The sequence below is a fragment of the Montipora foliosa genome, chromosome 6 (assembly GCF_036669935.1).
Source record: "Montipora foliosa isolate CH-2021 chromosome 6, ASM3666993v2, whole genome shotgun sequence".
In the NCBI taxonomy this organism is placed as follows: Eukaryota; Metazoa; Cnidaria; class Anthozoa; order Scleractinia; family Acroporidae; genus Montipora; species Montipora foliosa.
In genome coordinates, this window is record NC_090874.1 from 51,492,176 (window position 1) to 51,515,965 (window position 23,790).

A 23,790-nucleotide genomic window follows, 5' to 3' on the forward strand; every position below is an offset into this window, starting at 1 on the left:
TAATATTGATATGCAATGTACATTAATAATATTAAGAGGCACTGTCATGAAAAAGTACATTATTTATTTATGTTGAGTGGAATCCTAATTGTGACTTTCACATACACACAACTGCAATACGAGACTAGTTGAAATCCAAAATACACTGTAGTCCAATCCACAATCTATTCCTCTCTTCAATGCTTTTACAGAACATACGGCAGCTTTTAACATGAATATCATAGGTTGCCAAGTGGCTATCTCTTGCACAAAAGCATGCTGAATTGAACAGTTACTTGAACAATGTACTCAATATCAGACTTGATCTCACAAGTTTGCAAAAGGTCCCAAACACAAAAATTATTACAGAAGTACCTAGAAAGTACCACCAGGGAGTACTATTATTCTCTCACTTCAGCAAACATATTTATAACCAAATGTAACAGCAAACAGAATTCAGAGCTTGCTCATCCTTTTGGGCTTCTTCACCATTCCTTCTACTTGTTGTTTATAATTTGTTGTAACTGTATTGAAACTTGGTAGCAAGTTAAAGCAACCACAAAGAAAAAAAAAAGAAGTTACCTGTTGGCATTTTACATAATCCTTGAGTTTTCCTTGATAAAGTTTGTTGATTAGATCATCCTAAGGGATGACAGACAACTATTAATTATGTTTTTGTTGCGTACCGGTACATTGTAAACATTCACTACTTCCTACAATAAGTTAACCTGGCTTGAGCCTGTGATCCAATCAAAAAACCAGTATCTGGTCAGCAGTCAACTTTAAAAAAAACCCAGGTGACACGGGTATGTGATTTACGTAGGTAAGGTAAAGGTAAAGTCTCTGCTTACGAGCCAGAAGGCTCATCAGGCAGGCGCTTATCTCCGGTTTCTGTAGCATGAAGCGACTAGGAGTATTTATACTCCCCCCTGGATGGGATGCTAGTCCATCGCAGGGTTACCCCCAGCATTACGCCGGTACCCATTTATACACCTGGGTGGAGAGAGGCACTGTGAAAGTAAAGTGTCTTGCCCAAGAACACAACACAACGTCCCCGGCCAGGCCCCGAACCCGGACCACTCGATCCGGAGTCGAGCGCACTAACCATGAGGCCACCGCGCCTCCCATTTAAGTAGGGTTATTCAAAATGGAGATTTTGAATGAAACTATTATTGTCTGAAATCGATGCTAGAATGCTGAAAATGGCATTTCTGAGCTTCTACAGTAGATTTCAAAACTTTCAGGGGGAGCATTCCCTCTGGGCCCCCCTAGCTTCAGGGGCCTTGTGGCCTCTCAATTCTCACAGCCGCCTACTTCAAAACATTTTGAAATCCCCAGTTATTAAAGTGTATTATAAAGCACATAAATTATTAAAACTTGAGTCTATGATATGGTCAAGTAATACTGGTCAGTGGATACCTTGTTTTGACAGATGTCAAATATCAATATCAAAGATGACTTGTTCCCGCCTAAATATGCGGGTTGCACCACACATTTTTACCTTGGCATTCATGGAGGGGTGGACAGTAGTACGGTGACCAAAACCAAATTTTCTTGTACAGATGGGTTACCATATTTTCTTACCCATAGTGCTCCGTGCAGGTCCACTATAAAATTACTTGCATTAAATTACATTTAAAATCCTTCACTGTGACTTTTGCATGGTTCTTTGTCTTTGCTTGCCTGTATAATTTATATTTCATGTTATTTATGGTTTTTAAGAGATATCAGAGATGTTTTTCATACTTGATCAGTGTTTTTAAACTTGTTCTCTAAAGCATCAAACATGACTCTACACAGCTCCTGGACATCATGTTGCTGCCATGCTGAAGTCAAACAAAATATGACAGCAATGCAAGGCTGCTGCCTAAGAAAATTTTAAAGGGGCCCTCAGAGCTAAACTCTGAGAACTTAGGAGCCCAACATATGAAGTGAAAGGTGTTGCTGTCAAAAGTTAAGGCGCCCAGAACTATTCTTTGGGAGCCCCTGGCTACCGGGCTCCTGTTAGGCAACAGCCTTGCAATGTATATGTACATCGTAAAAAATTACACATTACACTCTGGGATTAACATGTGTCGTGCTACTGTACATGTAAGTAAAAAAAAAAAAGTAAAGTGATGCATTTATATAGCGCCCTTATCACAACGTCTCAAAGGCGCTTTACAATGATCAATTTACCCCCAGCGGACTGGAAGCGTATACATACAAGGTCAAAATTAATGTTCTCACAATACTTGTGTTCAAACATCACACAAAATCATCTTTCACGTCCTGTCTGAGGGAAAACCAGGGGCTGATTTTTGCATATGCAACAACACTACGTACATGATCCAGAGGTGTGTAATTTAACATCACAACTTTGGATAATGAAGCCAAATGGAGTATCTTTAAATCATCAAATAAACTCTTTTATAGTGAGTCACAGTTTGGCTTTTCATTTGCCCCAGTCTGTATTTGAACAAGGAACCTGAACTCTTACAAGTTTAGTTCACAACCTAGTTGATAACTCATTTCCATATTTCACTTCCCCACAGACGCAATGCTAACTAGGCATGTGTATACATGTCAACCCCTTTATCCATTACATATAATGTGTAAATACTGACACATAAATTTACAGGTACAGGATTGTTCAAGGAGGAGGGCCTTCATCTTGACCCAATTTATCTTGACTATTCAAAGTGCCTCCCTTTTACTAGAAACTTTCAGATAAGTCCAGAAATGCCCCTAATTAGAGCGAGTTTCCATCGAGTGTCGTAAAACCAAAACCAAAGTAATTACTTTGGCCAATCAAAAAGGACGGAGACAATCCAGTAAACCAATCAAAACTCGAAGTAATAACGCGTAGATGACACAAAGCACAGGAAAATGTGCACGCACGAGCCACGATTGGTCATGGTTTCACTTCTGATTGGTTAAAAAAGTGGCACAAGAACTTTGAACCAATCACTGAGTAAAGCAATTTGCTGGAGCGGTTTTCAAACGAGTGTCGTAAAACCAAAACCAAAGTAATTACTTTGGGCAATCAAAAAGGACGGAGACAATCCAGTAAACCAATCAAAACTCGAAGTAATTACACGTAGCCAACACAAAGCAAGGGAAAATGTGCACGCACGAGCCATGATTGGTTTTGGTTTCACTTCTGTTGGTTGAAAAATTGGCCCAAGAACTTTGAACCAATCACTGAGTGAAGTAATTACAAACCAAAGCAATTCTCTAATTACTTTCGACACTCAATTGAAAAAACCGCTCTAAATGAGCGTGGATTTCAATGAGCATCACGAAGTGTTCCCTTGCTCTTCTCCCCAACTTCAACATCACTCGTGCCTTGGAATATATATACAGACAATTAACGCCACAAAGTGTCCCCCAGATGCTGCTCTTCAAGTAAGGATAAACACCTGCATTTACCCTAAGCTAAAATTAACACTAGCTAACCATTACATGTACCTTTACCTTAATGTTGGAAATAGAAAAAAAAAAGGAATAAGGAAAGGAACTTTATTTACCGTAAGTGTCTAATCTTCTAGCGCCATTGAGCGCAAATCAAAGAAAACCTCTCAGTGCAGAGTAGAGAACCAACAAACTCAACCCACATATGACGCCGAGTCTGGGAATCGAACCCAGGCCACATCGGTGGGAGGCGGGTGCTCTCACCACTGCACCATCCCTGCACCCCCATAGGTAGCAAAGTCTCAAAGGAACACTTCGTGTTAAATACATGCATGTCAAAATTGGGCATACAGTGAATTAGGTGCATTTGTGATATATCGGTAAGTGAAATGTTACCTTCACTGCTGTCCCACCCAAAGCTCTTGGTAACATCAGTTGTTTCTACAGCTCTCTTAGAACTTGTCTGAAAGTAATATAATTGCACGTTAAAGAAAGAAGTTACAAAGTTAGGCCTCTCAAGGTATACACTGTAGGTGTACCTTGTCTATAGATCGAATTTACATTAGTATTGAGTGAAGTATGATTCCTGGATCAATAATAATACATGTAGACTCTTGCATGCAACTGTAGTAAGAAAACAATCAATGAAAGAAACGTTCACCACTTATGGAAATTACTAATGCCAAACAACCTCACTCCAATGAAATTGTGATGTATATGTACAGTACATAGAATTGATCTGTGAATCATCTGTGGCAAAAATGCAGCAAATGGGCAAACACTTTCAGGCATTGCTGTAAGTTTGTTTTTTTTTTTTTTGCCATTTTGCAACATCAAGGCCATTTTTTGCAAACAATCCAACTAAAATAATCTTACGAAAATTATATATTCCCCCCATCCTGTTTACACAAAAAATTTAGAAAATGTAGAAACAATATTGAACTTTTTGATTTAGGTTTTCATTGCTCTTTTTCTATCCTTCACTTTTGGCACTTGGTTTACTGTCCAGAGCTTGGCCATCACTCAATCTAAATTGACCTACATGTTTACTGCTTTAATTATTACTTAATTTTAATTTTAAGTTCAACAATAAGAAAATGGAGGATAAAGAAAAATATTATTAACCTGCAAATGAAGGAACAACTTCTGGAGCTGATAAGGAATGCTTTTTGCTGCTTCATCTTCACTTCCCGTGAACTCCCATCTACATAATGATCATTAAAGAACACTAGTGTTGATGAGTCAAAGGACAAGTAGGGAGATGGGGAGGGGGGCACCGAACGCAAGCTTCTTCCAGTTTCTTAAGGAGGCTGGAACCAGTTTCACCACTTTTAAGAGACCTTCTTATTAGAACCCCTTTGAGAAGACAATCTCTTAAAAGTGGTGAAACTGGTTCCAGCCACCTTTTAACCCATTGACTCCTGGGAGTGAGACAGCAGATTCAACTCTGTCTAACGCCAGACCATTTTACTTGTCAACTGGGGGTGGCCTAGGTTGCCTGAGGGGTCAATAGGTTAATCATTATAGCAAATGAGAGTATTACTACTCCCACCCTGGATAAGATGCAACTTGGGCAGGGCATTATCCTTATCAAAGGGAAGGGGTAACAAACATGGACAGGGGTTTTATTAGGAGCCGGTCCCCAGCGGTATACATGTACCGCCATCTGTTTGTCAGAAATTTGCCTCTCCTCGCCGGCCATCCTGCTTTGATTTTCACTCAAACCCTTGCAAAACACAAGAGTGACTGCCGCTTACATTTATTAGTCCAGGCATAATACTTCAAAAGTTGTTGATACCCCTAAATGGACAGAGTGACCAAAATTAATTATAGAAGAACTGGATGTGGAACCAAGTTAAGTATCAGGTGTGGGAAGCAAGGTTACAATGGCATGACCATTTACTGAACCAGAAGATAAATTAAGAATATGATGTGAGAAAGACAGCAAATACAAGTGGGGGGTCAAAGACCAAGAGGAAGACCACACAAACATTGGCTGGATAATGTCCTAGAACACATGCAACTAACAGGACTGAAAACAGAGGATCCACAAGACAGGAACCAATGAGGAAAGGTGACACAGAATTCCCAACCTGACAATAATGCTGGATAAGGACATCGAAGACGATGATTTTAATGTGGTTACAAGCAGTCACATTTGATGGATGATGGTAAAGACCATACTAGAATTCTGAGTGACATTTTATGCTTGTGCACTGAATGAAAAGCAAATAGCCAAGCTTCACTAACCTGTAAATAGCATTCCTAAACTCTGGAGTCATGAACAGTGTCTGGAGCAGGCTGTTCAGATAACATGTCATAGCCTGGTTGACAAGACCCACAAATCCTATCCAGAAATCAACCACAATGAACAATAATACTATTACAGTTGTATACCCGTACCTAATAAGGACAGAAATTTGTTTTTCCTGACTCATGTTTTTATTGTTTAAGCGGATTATGTTAAAAGAAATGAAAATAGTTTTTTTCTTAGTCTGTTTATTTAGGTACATTTAAGTCACAGACCTCTTTTCCTTTTCTTCTATACTACTGCTACTGCTAGCTACTGCTACTGCTGCTGCTACTACTACTGCTACTACTACTACCATTACCACTACCACTACATGTACTACTACCAATACCATTACCACTACTGCTGCTGCTACTGCTACTACATGGGGGCATTGGGAACAGTCCCAAGAAGGCTAGAAAGCAACTTGAAGAAGGATGCTTGCGGATGTGGATTGGCATATCTGTGCCATAATCAAAAAGCACTACACCCCTTTCCATGAAGACACCACTGAAGGTACACAGTAACAAAAAGTCCCTTTTAGAAGCATTTGCTAACTACATACATTGTATATCAAACAATAGGGTAAGTGCCGGCGGACACTTTGGGACAAGTATCTAAATCACTGTGTATTTAATAACGCGCATTCCTTAACATATCTGAGGACATTACCAGTTTCTGACTTTGCCAATGTATAATCACTGGATGAAAACGGGGAATAAGAGGAGGTTGAACTGCTTTGAAAAAGGTTACTGACGCTGTTGGAAATAATGTCATCTGTATCCTCCTACAACAAAATAAATACCAGTATAAAGAAAAACAAATAATAATAATAATATTATTATTATTATTATTATTATTATTATATTAAGACCAAGCAGAGTGCTGTAGGTTTGCTGTATATGCTAGGACTGAAATTACAGAAATGAAAAGGCTGCATGTACTATACAATACAATTAACTTTCTTTATAGACTGAGGGTAAAAGATCAACTTGAAGAGTTATCTTATCTACAGCCCTCACTATAACAAAGTTACAAATAAGACTAAATCAATTCAAAATAAAGGGTAAATAGAGGATATAATCATTTTAAGGGTTTATAAATACATAATACTTCTTTTTGTACATAATAGTATTAGAATGTTAACTATTTATCTATGTATTTATATTTGATATTTAATTAAATTAATTATTATTTTAACTATTTATACATATTTTTTCTATCTGATTTTTAATTTAATTTTTGTTTCTTCTGCATACAAAAGTGTTGAAGAGTAATAAAGTAGAAGTAGAAGTCGAGTAGACGGCTGTGCACATCCACCTACTAGCCTCTCTGATGAAAAAAAAAATCTAATAAAGTAGGAAAAGTTACCTGAAGCTGTATTCCAAATTGGTGTGAAGTTAAGGTCATGTACAGCAAGAGTATAAACCAAAAGCGTACAGCATATTCTACCCTCTCAAGGACACATGCACGGTTATTTACCACAAACTAGTAAACCCTAAAAGTAACTCTAACCTGCATAACCCTACATCACGTGCTAGGGAATGGGACATCTCATCGGTGACATGACCCGCACAAGTACCCGAAATTAATAAGATGAATCCAAAATAATGTAAGCTTAATAATTGACAGATTTCTCTAAAAGAAACACCCCAGATTAAACATCTAACATCGCATCTGCCATGATAATAACGCGAGTTAGCGAAAAACAAAAACGGAAACAACAACAGCAACTTCTTCAAACCTTGCTCTTAACGGGTTGCGCTCCATCTTTGTCTTTGATCAAGAAATTGTTCTTTTTGCCATTAGATGCAAGGCCGAGTTCCTGTAGTGTTCTCTCTTTGTTCGCATTGAGCACTATCTCTTCGCTGTCTTCTCCATGCGGTTTACTCCACACCAAAAGAAAGGAATCCTCGACATAATTCGCTTCCTTTGCCACATGAGTGATCAGTTGTTGTATTAGAGTCGAAGCAGGCAGATTGATTGTGTGTTTGCTGTGTTTCCAGTCTGTGTTGGTCTCATCCTTTATAATGCATAACACTGTCGGTTCTTCAGACGGGCAAGCATTTTCTACTGGGACTATCTCTCTGGTCGTTGCATTGACCATTCCTGGTCACAGATACTCCCTAAAGAGAAGAGTATCGATGGCTGTTTCTGCGAACAGAAAAACAACTTCGATTCCGTCAGAGCCTCCTCAGTGCGAACTTTCCGAACTTTCACTTTCCCGTTCGGTTGTCGTGTCCATGAAATGTACAAAACCTCCACAAGACCCCACTTGAAGAGAGAGGTATACGGGTGCAAAACTAGGACAACAACTTTTTACCTCGCGTAGAAGGAAACAACTTTCTCCAAATAAAAACTGCGTAAGGATGCGATAAGTAAGCAACAGTGGAAATTATTCTCAAAATGTAATGTATGGATAATACGAGCGTTTCCTTTCCCCTCCGTACCCCAGTAGACGATTTCGCAATCTCCTACGCATGTCTTTTGGTTTTAAATGCTGATCAGCAATCACGAGGGACTCAGGCTGATGAGATCTCAGCAACCTCGGCAAAAAACGTCATGCCACAGCTCCCACGTAGAGCGTACCCAAAAGGCCCGAGATCTCAGAGATGTTAAGCGGCGTTCACGAAGGGTTAGAAACTCCTTCTGAAATAATCGAGTCTGCAAATGTTCGGGGTAGATATTGGTTTTACCATTACAATATTGATGGAGTTGATGACAGGGTACGTAGTTATGGGTTGTTCGTTGTTGGGTACATACTCCATGGGAGAATGCCATGGATGCACCGTAATACTAATACTAAGCTTACTACTCTATATAAACATCATTTACTAGTCTACACGTTCTTGGGCTACTTAAGCATACTTTAGCTTCTTCCCCTGCTCGGAGTCCTTGGCCTACTCGAGGTTCTCGGTTCTTGGCCTTCTTTAGGTTCTTGGCCAACTTGAGGTTCTTAGCCTACTGAGGTTCTTGGCCTACTCGGGGTTCTTGGCCTACTTGAGGTTCTTGGCCTACTCTAGGTTGTTGCCGTTTCGGCGTTGATCGGTTGGTTGAGGGCCATTCCATTTAAAATCAACCCCCCCCCCCCCACCCCCTGTTGACGAGATTGTGTGGAGTACTTACCGAATTTCACCCCTTAAGAAGTAGGAGATCAGAATGCCTACACATTCCCCCCTTCAGAAAAAGTTGATATTTTATTTCCACCCTCAGAAGAATGGGGATTTTTTCCAATACCCTTCAGAAATATTCGAAAGATGAGAGAATGCTGACACATGGACCCCCTCAGAAAATCTCGTCAACAGGGGGGTGTGTGTTTTAAATGGAATGGCCCTGACCTTTTCAAGACAGGAAACATCGATCTTGATCTGGAGAAAAGTAATTAATTTAATTTAACAATTTGAAGGGGATCAACTATTAAGTCACAAATTGTCCAAATGCAAAATGGTCTTTGTAATGATTAGTCAACATTTTAAATGCCGTCTGCAAAACGTACAAGAAAGCAAACGTCAACTTCTCTTTTTGTACTAAGCTCATCGTACACTTTTCTATCACGGTCAAAAAAAGCTTTCAATTCAGCTGAGCATTTTTGGGGTAGATGCATCCTATTTATTCTATAATTCTATTTGTTCTATTTCCCTTTGAAAAGGAAAAGTCATGTGAGTTTGGAATAAATCAGCCTGCAGAGCCTTTCTTAACTGGACGAGAAAGGAAAGACTTGATCTCGTCCCCAGGGTCCGCTTTTCTTTTGGTCAGCACCAAGAATTATTTTATGTGCAGTTGTAGTGAAGGTCCGTTTTTGTAACTGTTGACGACCTCTGTTGTTTGAATTTTTTGAACGTGCGTAGACGAGCTGGAAGTCTGTGATTTGCGGACGTCCTGATGTGGAAGTGGCCAGAGTCCTTGTTCTTGGTACTTGGTGCTGGGGATGAGATTGGAAAGGACTCTGCAGAAATCGTGCAGTCTTTATTGAGTATGCGCAAGCTGTTGCTTGGAGACAGTTTCAAACCCAGGCCAAGTCTCGATTGCACTTCTGGATGCCATATTGATTTTCGTACTGAAGGCTCGGTTTTGACCTTTGCCTTGTCAAAAATATGATGCGCACACTGCCTAAACCTCTTTGACTGGAGTGGGTAGCCCAGAAACTTAGGCTGCGGCGACGTAAAAGACTTGACATGATTTCCGCAGAGTCTTTGTTGCTGGCCCTCTTGTGAGTTTTAGAGAGGCTTGTTCCCAATCAGTGTCCCCAGCACAAGTGAATAGACTGCTTTCCGTGCATTCTGATTGCCTAGTTATTATTCATCAAGATGGTCTCCTAATGATGCCAGGATAAACTGGTGAAATCCATTTTAACTCTTCTTTTGTAGCTACCTTGAAAATACATCTAGTGAAAGCTATTTCAGTCAGTTTATGACCCACAAGAAGATCTAGAAAAATTAGACTTGCTCTTCATCTGTTTGTTTCCTTGGAACCCAGCAAACAAACCAACTGTATTGTGTATCTACAGGGCTGGGGCTGTGGTTACAGGACACTTCAAACCATTTTTTCTTGGGTGTGTCATGCTCTAAGAGACAAGAAGGACCTGTTGCAGGTTCCAAGTCTTCAGAAAATTCAACAGACGTTGGTAGAAATAGGTGACAAACCAGCTCCCTTTGCTGGTTCAAGAGATTGGATTGGTTCAGTAGAAGCTTGCCTGTGTTTGGATCAAATTTTTGGAGTAGGTTTGTAAATTTTGCTTGTCTTATTTCTTTTTTACCCTTGCATTGTTTGAGGCCCTGCCAGGATGGGGGGTGGTCCCAGGTTACTTGTCTGAATTTTAAAAGGTCTTGTGTCAGTGCTTTGTCAATGTTTCACTTGCCGTCGAAAATTAAAGGAAATTTAAAGAAAGAATGCTGTTTATCATGGTTTCATTTTACATGCTGTCAGTACTTAAAGGCAAAGTGGCTTGTTGGAATTTACCCTGGTAGAGCGTCTTATTTCCGTACAGCATTAAAGTAATACTTCTACAGCTGCTGCAACTCATAATTTCCTAACTTCAGCTTAAATTTGTGGCCTAATATTGTTTATGTTTATAAAGTGAGTTAATTAGCCTCCTATGCAGATCGACACTCTTAAGGCTTTGTCATGCGTTCCTCCCTCACAAGCATCTGCTGAAACAAGCCACACATTCCTTTCCCTTGTAAAAACTGTCATCTGGAAGTCACGTGTGGAAGTCACATAGGAACCAACCGGCGCTGTGTAGATTGCTTCCCTGGGAGCATCAATGCATCAACTTCTTTTTTGGATGAAGCAAGAAAGAGACAAAACCTTTCCAAAATATTCCTCAGAAACATTAATTTTGTTTCCTTGGTGGGGTATGCATTATTTTGCACTCTCGCAAGTCAAAATGTGAGTGCTTAGTAAGGTTATGGTGTCATTTCAATACAAATGCAAAATAAATATTAAATTAAAGTATTCCGAGTGTATTTGAACTGCACGAGAACCATTGCCTTCAAGCGCAATGAATGCAACTAGGTCAGTATCAAAAAAAAGCTTGAAAAAAATCCATTACGTTTAAGCTTGAAATTTTCATTCTGCTTTTGTCAATGATTGTCTCTAAATATTGATTTAATGTTTTTGAGTTGTGAACCGATGGTTCGTACTCAGTGTTCCTTCAATTTGAAAAGTAAAGCAAACCTTAAATCATTTCAGCCAAAGGACTACAAGAAATGGAGTTAATTCAAATGAAATGACTCCACTGAAATAGTGCAGATAGAAAATGTAAATATGATATCATTAATCCCAAGCAAACGCCACAAATAGGTTTGAATCGCACGGGAGCAAAATGTTTCAACCATACAAATTCTACCGTACTCATTCTGTGAAGAGCCGCAAACATCTAAGCAAAAGCATGAAATTTATACATTCCAGTTTCTCTTTGATAAGAATTTATTATAATAAGTCAGTGATTTTAAATGCCCAACACATGAAGCCCATCTTCTTGGAGTGACCATAAGCAAAGTTTCTCAGGGTCTAAAGTGCACTTCCAGAATCTGGAAGGCCATTGTCATTGGTCTACATAAATTCTGGCTCATTTCAGCAGACACTCATGGGAGAGGAATGCATGACAAAGCCCTAAGAGTGTCTGCGTGGGAGGCTGAAAGTGAGTGAGATTAGAATTGCATTTAGCAAGCATAATATGGCATAAATCAATCCCATTTGTCCTGATATCTCATTGGCTGTTACACAAGTAGGGAACAACTCTTAAATCCAATATGTTATTTCCACACACAGATTAATTACTTTAGCACCAATAACACAATATGTAGAGAATGTTACCAGGTGCTGAATGTATTTTTCATTGGAAAAGAGAGGGCTCAAGATGTGTGAGAAGCTGAAGTCTCATTCCTTGAAATGTGTCAGAAATTACACAATCATACATAACCTAACGATGTCCACATCATTTTGTTTTAGGTTAGTTGTAAAATTATTCATATTTCCCATGGCAACTGTGTTGACAGAAAGGTGGGAGAAGGTCTGCTGGAACACTTCAAGCACTTTGGATCACCTGTCATGATAGGTACATCAATGAAATGATATATGAAATGAATCATATACTGAACTGCAGATATGAAATCAAGTAAAGCTATGAACCTTGCAGTTATGGATTCAATTTTAGCAATTGCGTAGAGAAACCTGAAAAATCCAGGACTTCAACAGGCGTTGAACCCGTCACCTCACGATACCAGTGTGACGCTCTAACCAACTGAGCTATGAAGCCACTGAGAGCAAAAAGGGGTTTTTACTTCTTAATTGCTGTTTAAGTTGTCAAAAACCAATGAATACTCCTGAACCAGTATCTTGTGCCTTCAAAATAAAATGTCTTGAGCTTTAATTTTTCAGTGTTTCAATATTGTTAGGTGGAGATGCAGATGCCGCCTCAAAGACTTTACTTGGAGTTTGCAAAGCAAAGAGTGGTTTTTACTTCTTAATTGCAGTAAGTAAGCTTTTAATAATCTGACAAGTCAAGTATTATTTATTATTTGATAATTAAAAGCTCTTTATGTGAAAATACTTTGCAGTACAAAAAACAGGGGTTAAATCCTGTATTCTTAGCAACCAGTGTCTGTCTTAAATACATCTCTTCATTTAATACCCCCAGTATCTGTTTTACTAACTTGTCATCAGGTCTTTTATTGCACAGTCAAGTAGGGACATACATTAATGTACAGTTTACTGTTACAAATTTTAATGATGTAATGTAATGCATCAATTACCATTTGCAAAAAAATAATTCAACAAGTAAGGCAGCATGATCTGCTCAGTTATTTATTTTAAGACCATGCTCCAGTTGTTGAAAGGCGGACAGGTATAACTTTTATTAATGGGTGGTTACAATGTAAGTCATTACAGGTGATAAGTCACCATCCAACAGTTCCAATATGTACAAACTTAAGATTTCAGTATTTTGTCATGTAAGCATGAATATGCACACTGTAAGTACATGATTGTTTAGTTACATGTAGTTAAGGCATGTTCAAAAACCTCTAATATGTCGGATATTTTACTGTACACTCTGGATAGTGACTTTTCCACAAGATAAAGTTATCCAACCTTTGAACTACCTACATGTAGAACCATGAGTTATGGTTTGGTTGAAGTTCAAACCCCATTACCTACTGCATGGGAATCCAATACTCAACTCACTGCGCTAACTGGTCAGCAATTTTTTTCAGGACCCTCACTTCTACGGAAAGGCTGACAAGACACTCCTTCAAAGCAATGGCTGGGTCCAGTGGAAGCATCTGGATGATGTGTTCAAAAAGGAGTCATTTTATAACTTTTGCCTTCCCCAGTTAAGGTCAGAAGAAGAGTAATTTAATGAGGAGAGTCAAATCTGAAAATAAATGTGCTCAGGCATGACGTTGTTGTGAAAATTATTTGGTTTTCGTCTTCTGTGAACTAGTATTGAACAGACGCATGGCAACATGAAATCTATCAGTTTTTTTATAATAAAGAATTAAATGTTTCTGATGACATACATCTGTCCTCTGATAGATCATTGGTGAGAACCAATCGAAATTTGTGAATTATTGAGCTTATTATATCATGTCAGAGTGAATGTGTTGATAAGAAATCCTCAATGATGCCAATATTGATAGCTTAATTTAACTGCTTAGCAGAAAAAGGCATTTTTGGTATGATGTAATAAACTGACTCGTCCACTTAAAACACTTGCCAATGGGCATTTTCTCAGACTGTCAGTGGACATCTGATCATCCCTAGACAAACACAAACCTTTAAGTCTATTAATTTTCACAATCAATGTTTGCTTTAAGAGGCCAGTTTTTCAACTGAAGGAAAATTAAATAATGCACCTGTTAATCTAACACAAAAATGTAAGAGACAAATATAAGGTTCTTGAGTGGTGATCGAGATCCAAGCTGCAGGAACCACTTTGAATGTGCCACAATAAGAACCAGTTTTTTTTTTTAATCATCAGTGTGGTACAGTGTTCAGGGTGTTTGATTTGGTCAGAATGAGATCAGAACATTTGCACGCACCGTACTTTTTATATGGCCGACTGGTCGCTGCCACCCTCCACTTGGGGTCTACAGTATAACACTTACATCCACACAAGCTGCTGGCTGTAAATACTAACAGTGTATAAGTAATCTTTGCTTTTACTTAAGTGCACTCTGAGATTTATGAAAATGATATTCATGTTTGACTGTGATCCGAGGAAGCAAAAATTAATGATTAATCAGCCAAGGGTAATAATTAAATTCACTATTAATTTTGGTAACCTAGATTTTAAAATTTCTAACACTGGAAGTTAAAATTAAACAGATATTTGTTTAGATAATCATTAGCTGTTGTCCTTCAGTAGCATTTTGTGGTTAATGATTCCAAGTTCGAGTGAGGCCTAACACTACTGTGACGTTTTTATGCCCAATTATTCCATCAGAGATCAACCCTAGTATTGGAACTGGGCCCACACAAGGACAGAGAAAAACTCTGACCAGGGTGGGATTTGAACCCACGACCTTCGGATTAGATCACCGCCGCTCTACCGACTGAGCTACAAGGCCAGAACGGGAGCAGGCCGTGGGTATGTGAGATGTTATTCACAAGGACAAATTCGGCTCGGCCCAAGCCTAGTTTAGATAATCATTAGCTGTTGTCCTTCAGTAGCATTTTGTGGTTAATGATTCCAAGTTCGAGTGAGGCCTAACACTACTGTGACGTTTTTCCATTGTTTAATGATGATTAATTATGTACCAATAAATAGTGGTTGTTACATATCTATGTACATTTGATTGCCAATCTTTGTACATTTTATTTTAGATTGGCAAAAAAATAATTATATGATATTATAATAATGATTTGATCCTATAATGGTCCAGGGTGATTATCAATATAAATGTTTATGCTAATAAAGAAACATTTTAAACAACTTCTGTAGTGAAGGCAGAGAATTCAGAATTCCTCCTTTCTTGTCGTAATTTTTAGACAAAAATATTTTCAAGCATCCCTTAAAATCAGTCCTTCTCAGAAAAAAACAGTAAATGTATCAAGTATGCAATATGAATTTTTTTTCATAATTAATTTTATCTAGGCACGTGGCAATTTGTGGACTAATTTTAAGCAGGTTTTGTACCTTCTGATAGAACTGTTGCAAATTCTATCGAAAAATTCATGAAGAGAGAGAAAAAGTATTGTTGCTTGTATTAATATCCGTCTGCAAGCCTGCAAATAAGCGCCGTTCATCGGACATTTGTCCAGTAAATTTGAGGTTTTGACTGGCAAACAATCAGTCTGCCCGGACAGGCTGACCGAGGTCTTCTGTTACGATGCGAAATAAAAATATATAATTTCACTCAAGAAAGCCAAATGCAAAAGTGGCCTTTTAATATATGACGGTAATGCATAATGGCTAAGTTTCATTTGGATTTGCTTTCATTTGCAGCTCGCGTTTCACGTCGTCTTACTAGTAACGCTACACCGAAAATGTAAACACTCCTACCCATATTCATGCAGTTCGGATTTCAAAATTCGTACGAGGTGTTCCCGGAAAAGTGATTTACATTGATTGAAATTAAATAACACTGCAATGTACTGTGGAATCAACAAGGGTACTGTTCCTCAAATGCATGTTGTTTGTGTCTTCATCAGACTGATAAGATTTTATGACCAGGTTTGCGATCGCTTTGATGAAAACTCTATTGACGCTTATTGATTAATTATCAAACGACAACAGCATCTCTTTAGATTTTAAACACTGTTAAATGTAAAAGAAGAAAATTGCATAAGTGAGCTGAATTTAGTAGACAAAAGCAGCATAATTTTATAATCATTGGGGCAGAAAAATGCTTCATGTAAAGGCGAAAAATTCAGCCCATCTTAACAACGTTTTTGTTCCAATTTGCTTAAAATAAATACTGCCTTGTAAAACATGTCATATTATTGTCCATGCTCCAGTGATTTTCTGTCTGTGATTCACTGTGCAAGAAAATACATGTGCACAGTCATGAATATTTCAATCATAAAATTTAAAATACTGTTTTTTAATACATTGGTCACTGAAGAAACGTTTAAAAACAGATGGCTTGTATTAGTTTCGATTGGTCCCAAGAAATATCAGAGTATTATGTTACGCGAGTTGGGTTCAATGAACAGCGTATCATTTGTAAATATGGTGAATGTTCCAAGGAATTTTGTGTTTTTGACAGTGTTCCCATTTGCCGGAACCGTGTCACGCCTGACCATCACCTCCGGCTATTTTGATTCCTTATTAATACTTCGTCTTATGGAGCAGGTTATTTCCTGTGGAACTTCAGATATTTGAATAGTATCTTGAAAGATTTTCTTAAAATTCCCCTGAAAGTGACTGAAGAATAATTTGAATAGCAACAGTGGTGTCTGCTCATGGGAATCCTGACCTTAAGTGGTTTTACTTCAGAAGACCTTGCACTTGATTCCAATCATACCATTTGAAAGAGTTTTTAAAATTAACAAAAAGAAAGAAAAACGAGACAATTAAAATGAGATGCTGGGCAGTTTATGAAGTGGTCTGCCACAGGCATCCCACTTCATAAGTGTGGAAACTTCTTTTTGTCTGACCAGGATGGCTGCATGTCAGGTCAAACCTTGTCCCAGGCCTGACATATGACAGGCTTATAGCAAAAAAAATAATTGCAGGCTTCTTCTGTCACCATTGGTTTTGTGGAGGACTTACAAGTTAAAGTGCATGCAAGATGTTTTTGGCATGCAACCTTACATTTTAGGCATAACAAAGTGTTTGACAATAACTTGTTACACATTTCTTATTTTTATTTTATCACTGTTTCAGTTAATTATACAAAGGTAACAATGCAATTTTTGCAAAAGAAAGCAATCCTTTTGTTTGTTTCTTATTTACCAAGAATTGAGAAATGCTACGGCAAATTGTGACCAAACAAAACATTGATTTGAACTTTTATCACCCGCCTCCAAATCTTACCAGTCTAGCGAATTGCATCTAGATCAGAACCCTGAAAGATATATATGTATTATGGATATTATACCAGGCTTCAGTCAACTCTATAAGAACCTAATCCTAACACTGTACATGTATGTTCTTTTCTAACTCAAAACTACCTCTAAGTTTAGGTATAGGCAATGAGGCAGGTGACTGAAACTGAAGTAGACTGAATGAAAGCTCGCTTTTTTTTATGTTTTCATTTTCAAATTGCATTAGTTTTTGAACCACTTGTTTCCTTAATAACTTTGCCACCGCTGACCCAGTTTGTTGGGTCCTTACACTAACATGGCTTAATTTTGTGGTTAAACTTGTTCCAGAAAGAAGCTGTTTTCAGAGCCTATTAAGTTTGTGCTTTAGTGCTGGAAAATAAAATTAATGCCTATTGAAGAATGGTTGCAACGAATATTTCCCTTGCCTTACACTATAAAGTTTGTTTAGATCTCTAAACTGTCCAATGCTTCCATCAAATTTAAGATTTTCATCAGTTTGCTATGCCTTTTACTCACAAGTTTTGATCTTGTTGGTATGTAACGACGCTTTGATTTCATCACTAGGTTCTCTCTCTTCTCTTTGACATTTCCATCTTTTTCTTCCTCTTCTTCTCCTTCTTTGCCTTCCTCTTCTTCCTCTTCCTTTTCACCCTCTTCTTCTTCCTCCTCTTCTTCTTCTTCACCCTCTTCCTCCTCCTCCTCTTCTTCTTCTTCACCTTCGTTTTCCTCTTGTTCCTCCTCCTCCTCACCTTCTTCTTCTTCTTCCTCTTCTTCCTTTTCTCCTTCATTTTCCTCCTCCTCCTCTTCTTCTTCACCTTCCTCCTCTTCCTTCTCTTCCTCTTCCTCTCCTGCCTCCTCCTCTTCCTCCTCCTCTTCTTCACCAGCTTCTTCCTCTTCCTCTTCTTCATTTTCACCCTCCTCCTCTTCTTCTTCCTCTTCTTTTTCACCTTCCTCTTCTTCCTCTTCCTCCTCTGTCTCACCCTCCTCTATTTCTTTTTCTTCCTCTTCTGCACCGTTTTCAATTTCTTCTTCTTCTTCCTCTTTCCCCTCTTCTATTTCCTTTTCCTCTTCCTTCTCACCTTCCTCTACCTCTGCCTCTTCAATTTTTTCACCTTCTTCAATTTCCTGTTCCATCTCTTTTTTTCCTTTGTTGATTTCCTCCTCTTCTTCTTCTTCTCCTTCTTCTATCTCTTCTTCCTCTGATTTTTTTCCAGCTTCCTCCTCCTGTTCCTCTTCCTTTTCACCTTCTTCTTCTTCCTCCTCCTCCTCTTTTTCTCCCTCTTCCTCTTCCTCTTCTTCTTCCTTCTCACCCTGCTCTTCCTCTTCCTCTTCCTCTTCTTCTCCTTCCTCTTCCTCTTCTTCCTCTGCCTTTTCACCTTCCTCTTCTTCCTCTTCCTCCTCCTCTTCACCCTCTTCCTCCTCCTCCTCTTCTTCTTCTTCACCCTCTTCCTCCTCCTCCTCTTCTTCTTCTTCACCCTCATTCTCCTCCTCCTCTTCTTCTTCTTCACCTTCTTCCTCCTCCTCCTCTTCTTCTTCTTCACCTTCCTCTTCCTCTCCCTCTGCTTCCTCCTCCCCTTCTTGTTCTCCACCCTCTTCTTCCACTGGATTTTCGCCTGAATCTTCCATTCGCATCACAATTTTATCCAATTCTGTAAGTTGGTGAAAGCTTGGAGAAAGCATGCCACTTCTCTTCAGGTGACTTTTGCTGGACTCTCTATTATACTTTCTTGAGAAACCTGAAACAAGATCATCATCATTATTATTATTATTATTATTATTATTATTATTATTATTATTATTATTATTATTATTATTTTACTGATGACATAGAATTCACTCCATCATCATCATCACTTGGAAAAATGACCAACCATAAACCAATGCCCAGAACAAACAAAAAACTTGCAAAGAGTCTATTGATTACAATAACAATAACAAGGGTGCAGCTTCGATTAATTTGCTTAGAACAATATGTATTGGATACAATCGTCATTATCTTCAATTTTCAAGATGTAATCTGTGATGCTTCCGAGGATAGCACTCTGACCAACTCCAAAATAGGTATTTAGACATCAAGGTCGACTTTGCAACCAATGAGAACCAATGTTCAAATTTCTGAGACGGCGGACACGTCCAACCTTCAAGGCATGGAACTTTTTAACTTTCATTTCACTTGTGCAATTATTGTTGTTTTAGATTTGGAAAGCCAGGACAAATGTATCGGGTGGACAAGTGTTCCTAGACATGATTAATGTTGAAGTTGTGGTGAAGAGCTAGCGGACTCTTCAATACGCTTATTGAAAACGGCGTGTATCCAATTGCTTGCATTTCTGAACAACTCTGGATAACTCATCATCCACCAGGTGATCTGGTGACATAATTCGGAGGACTAGGGAGAACAATTTTAACGCCGTATCCCACAACCGCGCGCGGCCTTGAATAGTATTTCCGAATTCAACATGGCAGAGATGACTGAGGTTAGATCTCGGCGCTTTCCACTTAAATGTTCATTCAGTAACAGGAAATGTAGGAGACAAGGAATGATTTGTTGAGTTTTGGCGTGGGAAATACTGCAGGAAATTTGGAAACAACATTTAAGGCCACGCGCGGTTGTGGGATAAGGCGTTAAAATTTCTTCCCAGTCCTCCAAATTACGTCACCAGATCACCTGGCCCAGCTTTTAAATTTATTTCAAGTAAAACATGTTCTTTGGCACAGTCATGTGGAAATTGTAAGATCTTTTCCTTTTAAATTGGTTGTAACTTGGAAATCGTCGCCTATCCATGGGATAAAGGTATCGAGGCTATAAATTAATAACTGGGACCTTTGCTTTGTCCAATTCAGTTGCTGAGATTTAATATTAACAAAAAGTACCAAAGAGTGTTTTATATCAATGTTTCGTTTAGTTGGCAATCCTCGGCAATCCTGAAGGTTAGACCACAACATCGGCAAGTCTTGTGCCCTGCTCATTCTCATAGAGTTTACAGGGCCACCCAACGATAATCTTCGGTAAAATATGTGTTTGGGAGAGTCAAACTGTTCTAAGAACCTCGGTTCTACGTCGCCAAACAGCTACAGATTTCTTTACTAAATCATCTACAAGATGGGTAACCAGGGAAAAGTAGGCCCTTGTCTTTTCGAAAGGGATATTTTTGCAATTTTTGGCACTTGAAAAGGTCCCCTGGCAGTTTCGGATAAGCAAATGGTTCGGTTGGAAGTTCTTAGAAGGTTACGTTCAGCTAGCAATTTCTGAAATGAAGACATCGTTCCCTAAAATTCTCGGACACTTCAATTTTCAGCTAAGATATCCGAACAGATCAATTTCTTCTAGGTGATAAAAACATCTCTTTAGAACGCCTTTATACATTACAAGGAGTCTAGAAATGTCTCTCGAAGGCTTTTGTCTTAATTTGCTCGTTGGGTGCCCTCGAGTTTATGATCTATGAGGGGTCATATACGCCAAAATCTTGTTTCAGATTCTGTTATGAAGATCTTGTACATTTTGTTGAATCACTGTAATTAGAATTTAGAAAACCAGACCCTAAATTAAACCAACTAAAACGAAATTCATGTTGGAATAAATTTGAGCCCTTTTGGCAGTAAAGTAATCTGGTCTTCTGTTAATTGTTTATTTGAGAGTTTTTTAAAAATGTATTTTTTTCTTCGCTCCTCAATGTACTTTGTTTTATCTTGTGCGTGTGTTTTCAGCCTTTGTCGTGTAGGCCTGTCAATCCCAATTAACTTAACAATCGACGAGCAGCCAAGTTGAAAATCGAATATGGGAGGCATTGATTTCATAACTGAATGTGAAACAGGATTTTGGGGTATATGACCCCTCGTAGTTCATAAACTCTATGGACCACAGTTGTTGTCGTTGCTCAGTGGAGTTCAAGGAAGGCAGTGTTTCCCAGTGGCTAGGGCGCTTCCCTTGAGATCCAGATATCCTGGTAGTCTCTGCTTCAACTTCCCAGCTACACTTATAAATAGCCAACTGGTTTGCCTCTGGCCAGTTGGGATTCTTAACACTAAACAGTTGATGTTGTTCCGTCGTTTCCTTAATTGTGTTTCATTGGCCGTGAAAAGCCCCTATGGGGAGTGGTCAATTAAGTATGTATTGTATTGTTTCCATTCTTAGCGCGGGAAAGATATAACTTTCATCAATTACAATGTGCGACTGGTTCCTTAGCAGTCTCCCCTCGGTTCGTTAATTAGTAGAACAGAAATTGGACCATCTTTAATTTCGGATCTGTTGCTCCAGTCTGTGCAATTTCCGTTCTGTGGTTCCAATTGCTGTTGCGTTGCTCCAATTTCCGTTCTGCTACTGTAATTTCTGTTGGTTTAATTTCGGGTCTGGTTTCCTAAATTCTAATTAAAGTGATTCAATAAAAAGTACAAGATCTTCATCAGCAACAGAATTTGAAACAGTTTTTTGGCGTCGTGAGACGAAGTCTACAATTTATATTCCTTATCCGAGAGGACTTGAAAGTCTAACCATTTGCGGACGCAATTACAAAGGCAGCACTTCTCCTCGGGTATTTAATACCCTTGATGTTGGTCCGGCCGGAGTCGAACTCACGACGTCCCGCACGGTTTGTCCGATCTCATGCAACTGAGCCAACCGGTTGGCGGTTGTGATGTCATTGTAAACACTTAACGTTAGCCAGGAACCAATGGGAAAGCAGAATGTTTTACGCTTGATTTGCTATTGCCATAGTTGACACCCAGAAGTGAGTTTTCATAAACTACCCCTCCCTTTCAATTCACAAAGAACACTATGATTCTTGGACCATGAAATCTTGGCACACCTCGAAATTTTATAAGTCAGTTTGCAGCGTAAGACCTGAGAAATATACCAGAGACTTTTGAAAATTCACCATTTTCGAGTGACTTTCCGCCTAATCTTAGTTGCGAGTACAAATATGTATGCGTGTAAGGGCCAAGTTCTCGCATCACTGAAGAAAAATAGTTAACAATTATTCCATGAGCGCGCTTTGGATATGAGATGGTAAATAGCCAACTAGGCGCGTTGCGCCGAGTTGGCTATAACCAGTCTCATATCCAACAAGCGCGAATGGAATAATTGTTTTATTAAATTCCTTAAACTCCAAAAATTTGGAAGTACGAAATACGAGCGAAAAAATCCGAGCGAAATCGAGAAAACTTGATAAGATGCGATGTTGTGTAATACCTTGTGGTCAGACCGACGTAGGCTCATCACAAAAACATTTCTTTCCTTTTCGCGTACTTCTAAACGTCGGAATTGATCCAAAGTTTCCACAAAAAAAGTTTCTTTTCTTTTTTGGCTTAATTCAAAGAGAAATTTCGCTTTCCGGCGAAAAAAAATTTAGTTAAGCAACGCTTAGCGCAATCATTTACCATATAAGGTCAAACTAAGGTATATGAGCTGATCACCGAGGTTGAGTGAACCAATCAGCTGCAGAGCACGCGAAATGAATTATCCCAGGTTGAGAATTTAATAATTTTAATTATTCAACGCGTTTTTTTGGTCTGCCTGAGCAAGCATTTATAAAAGCTGGCTGATTGCAGTTATTTATTTTTGTTTAATTAATTTTCTTCTCTTTGCATAACATTCGAAAAAGTTATGTTAAGCGTGGTTCAGGCTAAAACATTCCAGGTCTTAGGCCCGTGACATAATAGGTGTGAGGAAATAAATCCGAAATCTTGTTAAAATCAATGTTTTATGGTGAAATTTATGAACAATCTGGAGAAATTTGGTTTTTCATTCACCCAATTTAAAAAACTGGACTGAATAGTTTTTGTCACATGAAGAATATTACTTTATGCGTCCTTGGTAAATTTAACACGTTCAATCAATGAATTTAACAACTTTGAATGGTGTGAGGAAAGAGTCTCTAACCTCCCAATGCATGGCGTAAAATAGTTTGTAAAACTTTAAAAGCCGAAATTTAATAGCCTATTTCTTTGATGTATGATGTACGAAGCTCACCCCAGGGCGTAATTTACCGTTCTAAGCAAGGTTCGCATAGGCCGTGGAGGCTTTTATCAATATAAAATTGCAAGACGTGGGCAAAACTCACCAGCTCGATTGCTTGGAAAGGCATCTGCTATTGCAAGAAAGATAATAAACAGGGCGCCGAATACGAGGAGACGATTCATCTTGGTACCAGGTGAACTGAAGAAACGTTTTGACTCTTGTCGTTTGCTATCTCGACGTCAAGCTCAGAATGAACTTGTACTCGTTCTACAATGTTCTTTAATTGAAAACATTAAAACATTTCACGCCATGGCTGAATGCAGCGTCCATTGTGTCGAAGGGCGTTATAAGGAGAACAATGAAGGAAGATGCTAAATGCGGTTCAGACGCGTGAAAAAATGACTTTCAAAGACCTCCTTTTTCTTGAGCAGGCATGCATAAGAAGACTAGAGATAACCTGTGGGGTAAAGGAATAATAACCGTTGTTAATGGGAAAAACTATTTAGAACTTCTCACCGGACCATAAGGTGTACACTGATAAAAAGAGTGCGCATTTTTAGCGTCTATCACAGGAATGTAAACTTAAGATTATTGTTTGCAAAATCTGCAGAAGGGATAATTTTTGAGGAATGTAAATTGTTTTCAAAATCTAGTGACCCACATCACTTGGGTACAAAGT

At 38.7% G+C, this 23,790-nt stretch overlaps 3 protein-coding genes across 3 annotated transcripts in view; 1 reads left to right on the forward strand and 2 right to left on the reverse strand.

Annotated features, from left to right (window-relative positions):
- The window catches only part of LOC138007679 (ubiquitin carboxyl-terminal hydrolase 47-like), a 34,524-nt gene extending 26,744 nt beyond the window's left edge, over positions 1–7,780 (reverse strand). Inside the window, exons 1-7 of the mRNA XM_068854722.1 lie at positions 7,407–7,780; positions 6,335–6,449; positions 5,623–5,719; positions 4,498–4,576; positions 3,769–3,835; positions 1,726–1,805; positions 562–621 (exon numbers count right to left, since the gene is read on the reverse strand). Coding sequence (XP_068710823.1) covers positions 562–621; positions 1,726–1,805; positions 3,769–3,835; positions 4,498–4,576; positions 5,623–5,719; positions 6,335–6,449; positions 7,407–7,769 — 861 coding nt within the window. The 5' untranslated portion in view covers positions 7,770–7,780. The remainder of the gene's footprint in view (positions 1–561; positions 622–1,725; positions 1,806–3,768; positions 3,836–4,497; positions 4,577–5,622; positions 5,720–6,334; positions 6,450–7,406) is intronic.
- Positions 7,781–8,136: 356 nt separating this feature from the next.
- Positions 8,137–13,682, forward strand: LOC138007682 (ufm1-specific protease 1-like). Its single transcript, XM_068854726.1, has 5 exons — positions 8,137–8,388; positions 10,170–10,379; positions 12,116–12,221; positions 12,562–12,638; positions 13,378–13,682. Exons 1-5 carry the CDS (start codon positions 8,275–8,277, stop codon positions 13,516–13,518), a joined length of 648 nt encoding a protein of 215 aa, XP_068710827.1. The 5' UTR covers positions 8,137–8,274; the 3' UTR covers positions 13,519–13,682.
- Positions 13,683–16,950: 3,268 nt separating this feature from the next.
- LOC138007681 (cilia- and flagella-associated protein 251-like) lies at positions 16,951–23,491 on the reverse strand. Its single transcript, XM_068854725.1, has 2 exons — positions 23,215–23,491; positions 16,951–18,891 (listed from the first exon to the last, which is right to left on the reverse strand). Exons 1-2 carry the CDS (start codon positions 23,291–23,293, stop codon positions 17,600–17,602), a joined length of 1,371 nt encoding a protein of 456 aa, XP_068710826.1. The 5' UTR covers positions 23,294–23,491; the 3' UTR covers positions 16,951–17,599.
- Positions 23,492–23,790: the final 299 nt, after the last annotated feature.

Excerpts from the sequence above, each read along its gene's own strand:
- LOC138007682 (XM_068854726.1), top strand. The coding sequence starts at position 8,275 with ATGTTAAGCGGCGTTCACGAAGGGTTAGAAACTCCTTCTGAAATAATC. Across the intron at positions 10,380-12,115 it reads GTTTGGATCAAATTTTTGGA|GTTAGTTGTAAAATTATTCA; the intron begins GTAGGTTTGTAA and ends ATTTTGTTTTAG. Across the intron at positions 12,222-12,561 it reads TGGATCACCTGTCATGATAG|GTGGAGATGCAGATGCCGCC; the intron begins GTACATCAATGA and ends CAATATTGTTAG.
- LOC138007681 (XM_068854725.1), bottom strand. The coding sequence starts at position 23,293 with ATGAATCGTCTCCTCGTATTCGGCGCCCTGTTTATTATCTTTCTTGCA. Across the intron at positions 18,892-23,214 it reads CTTTCCAAGCAATCGAGCTG|GTTTCTCAAGAAAGTATAAT; the intron begins GTGAGTTTTGCC and ends ATCTTGTTTCAG.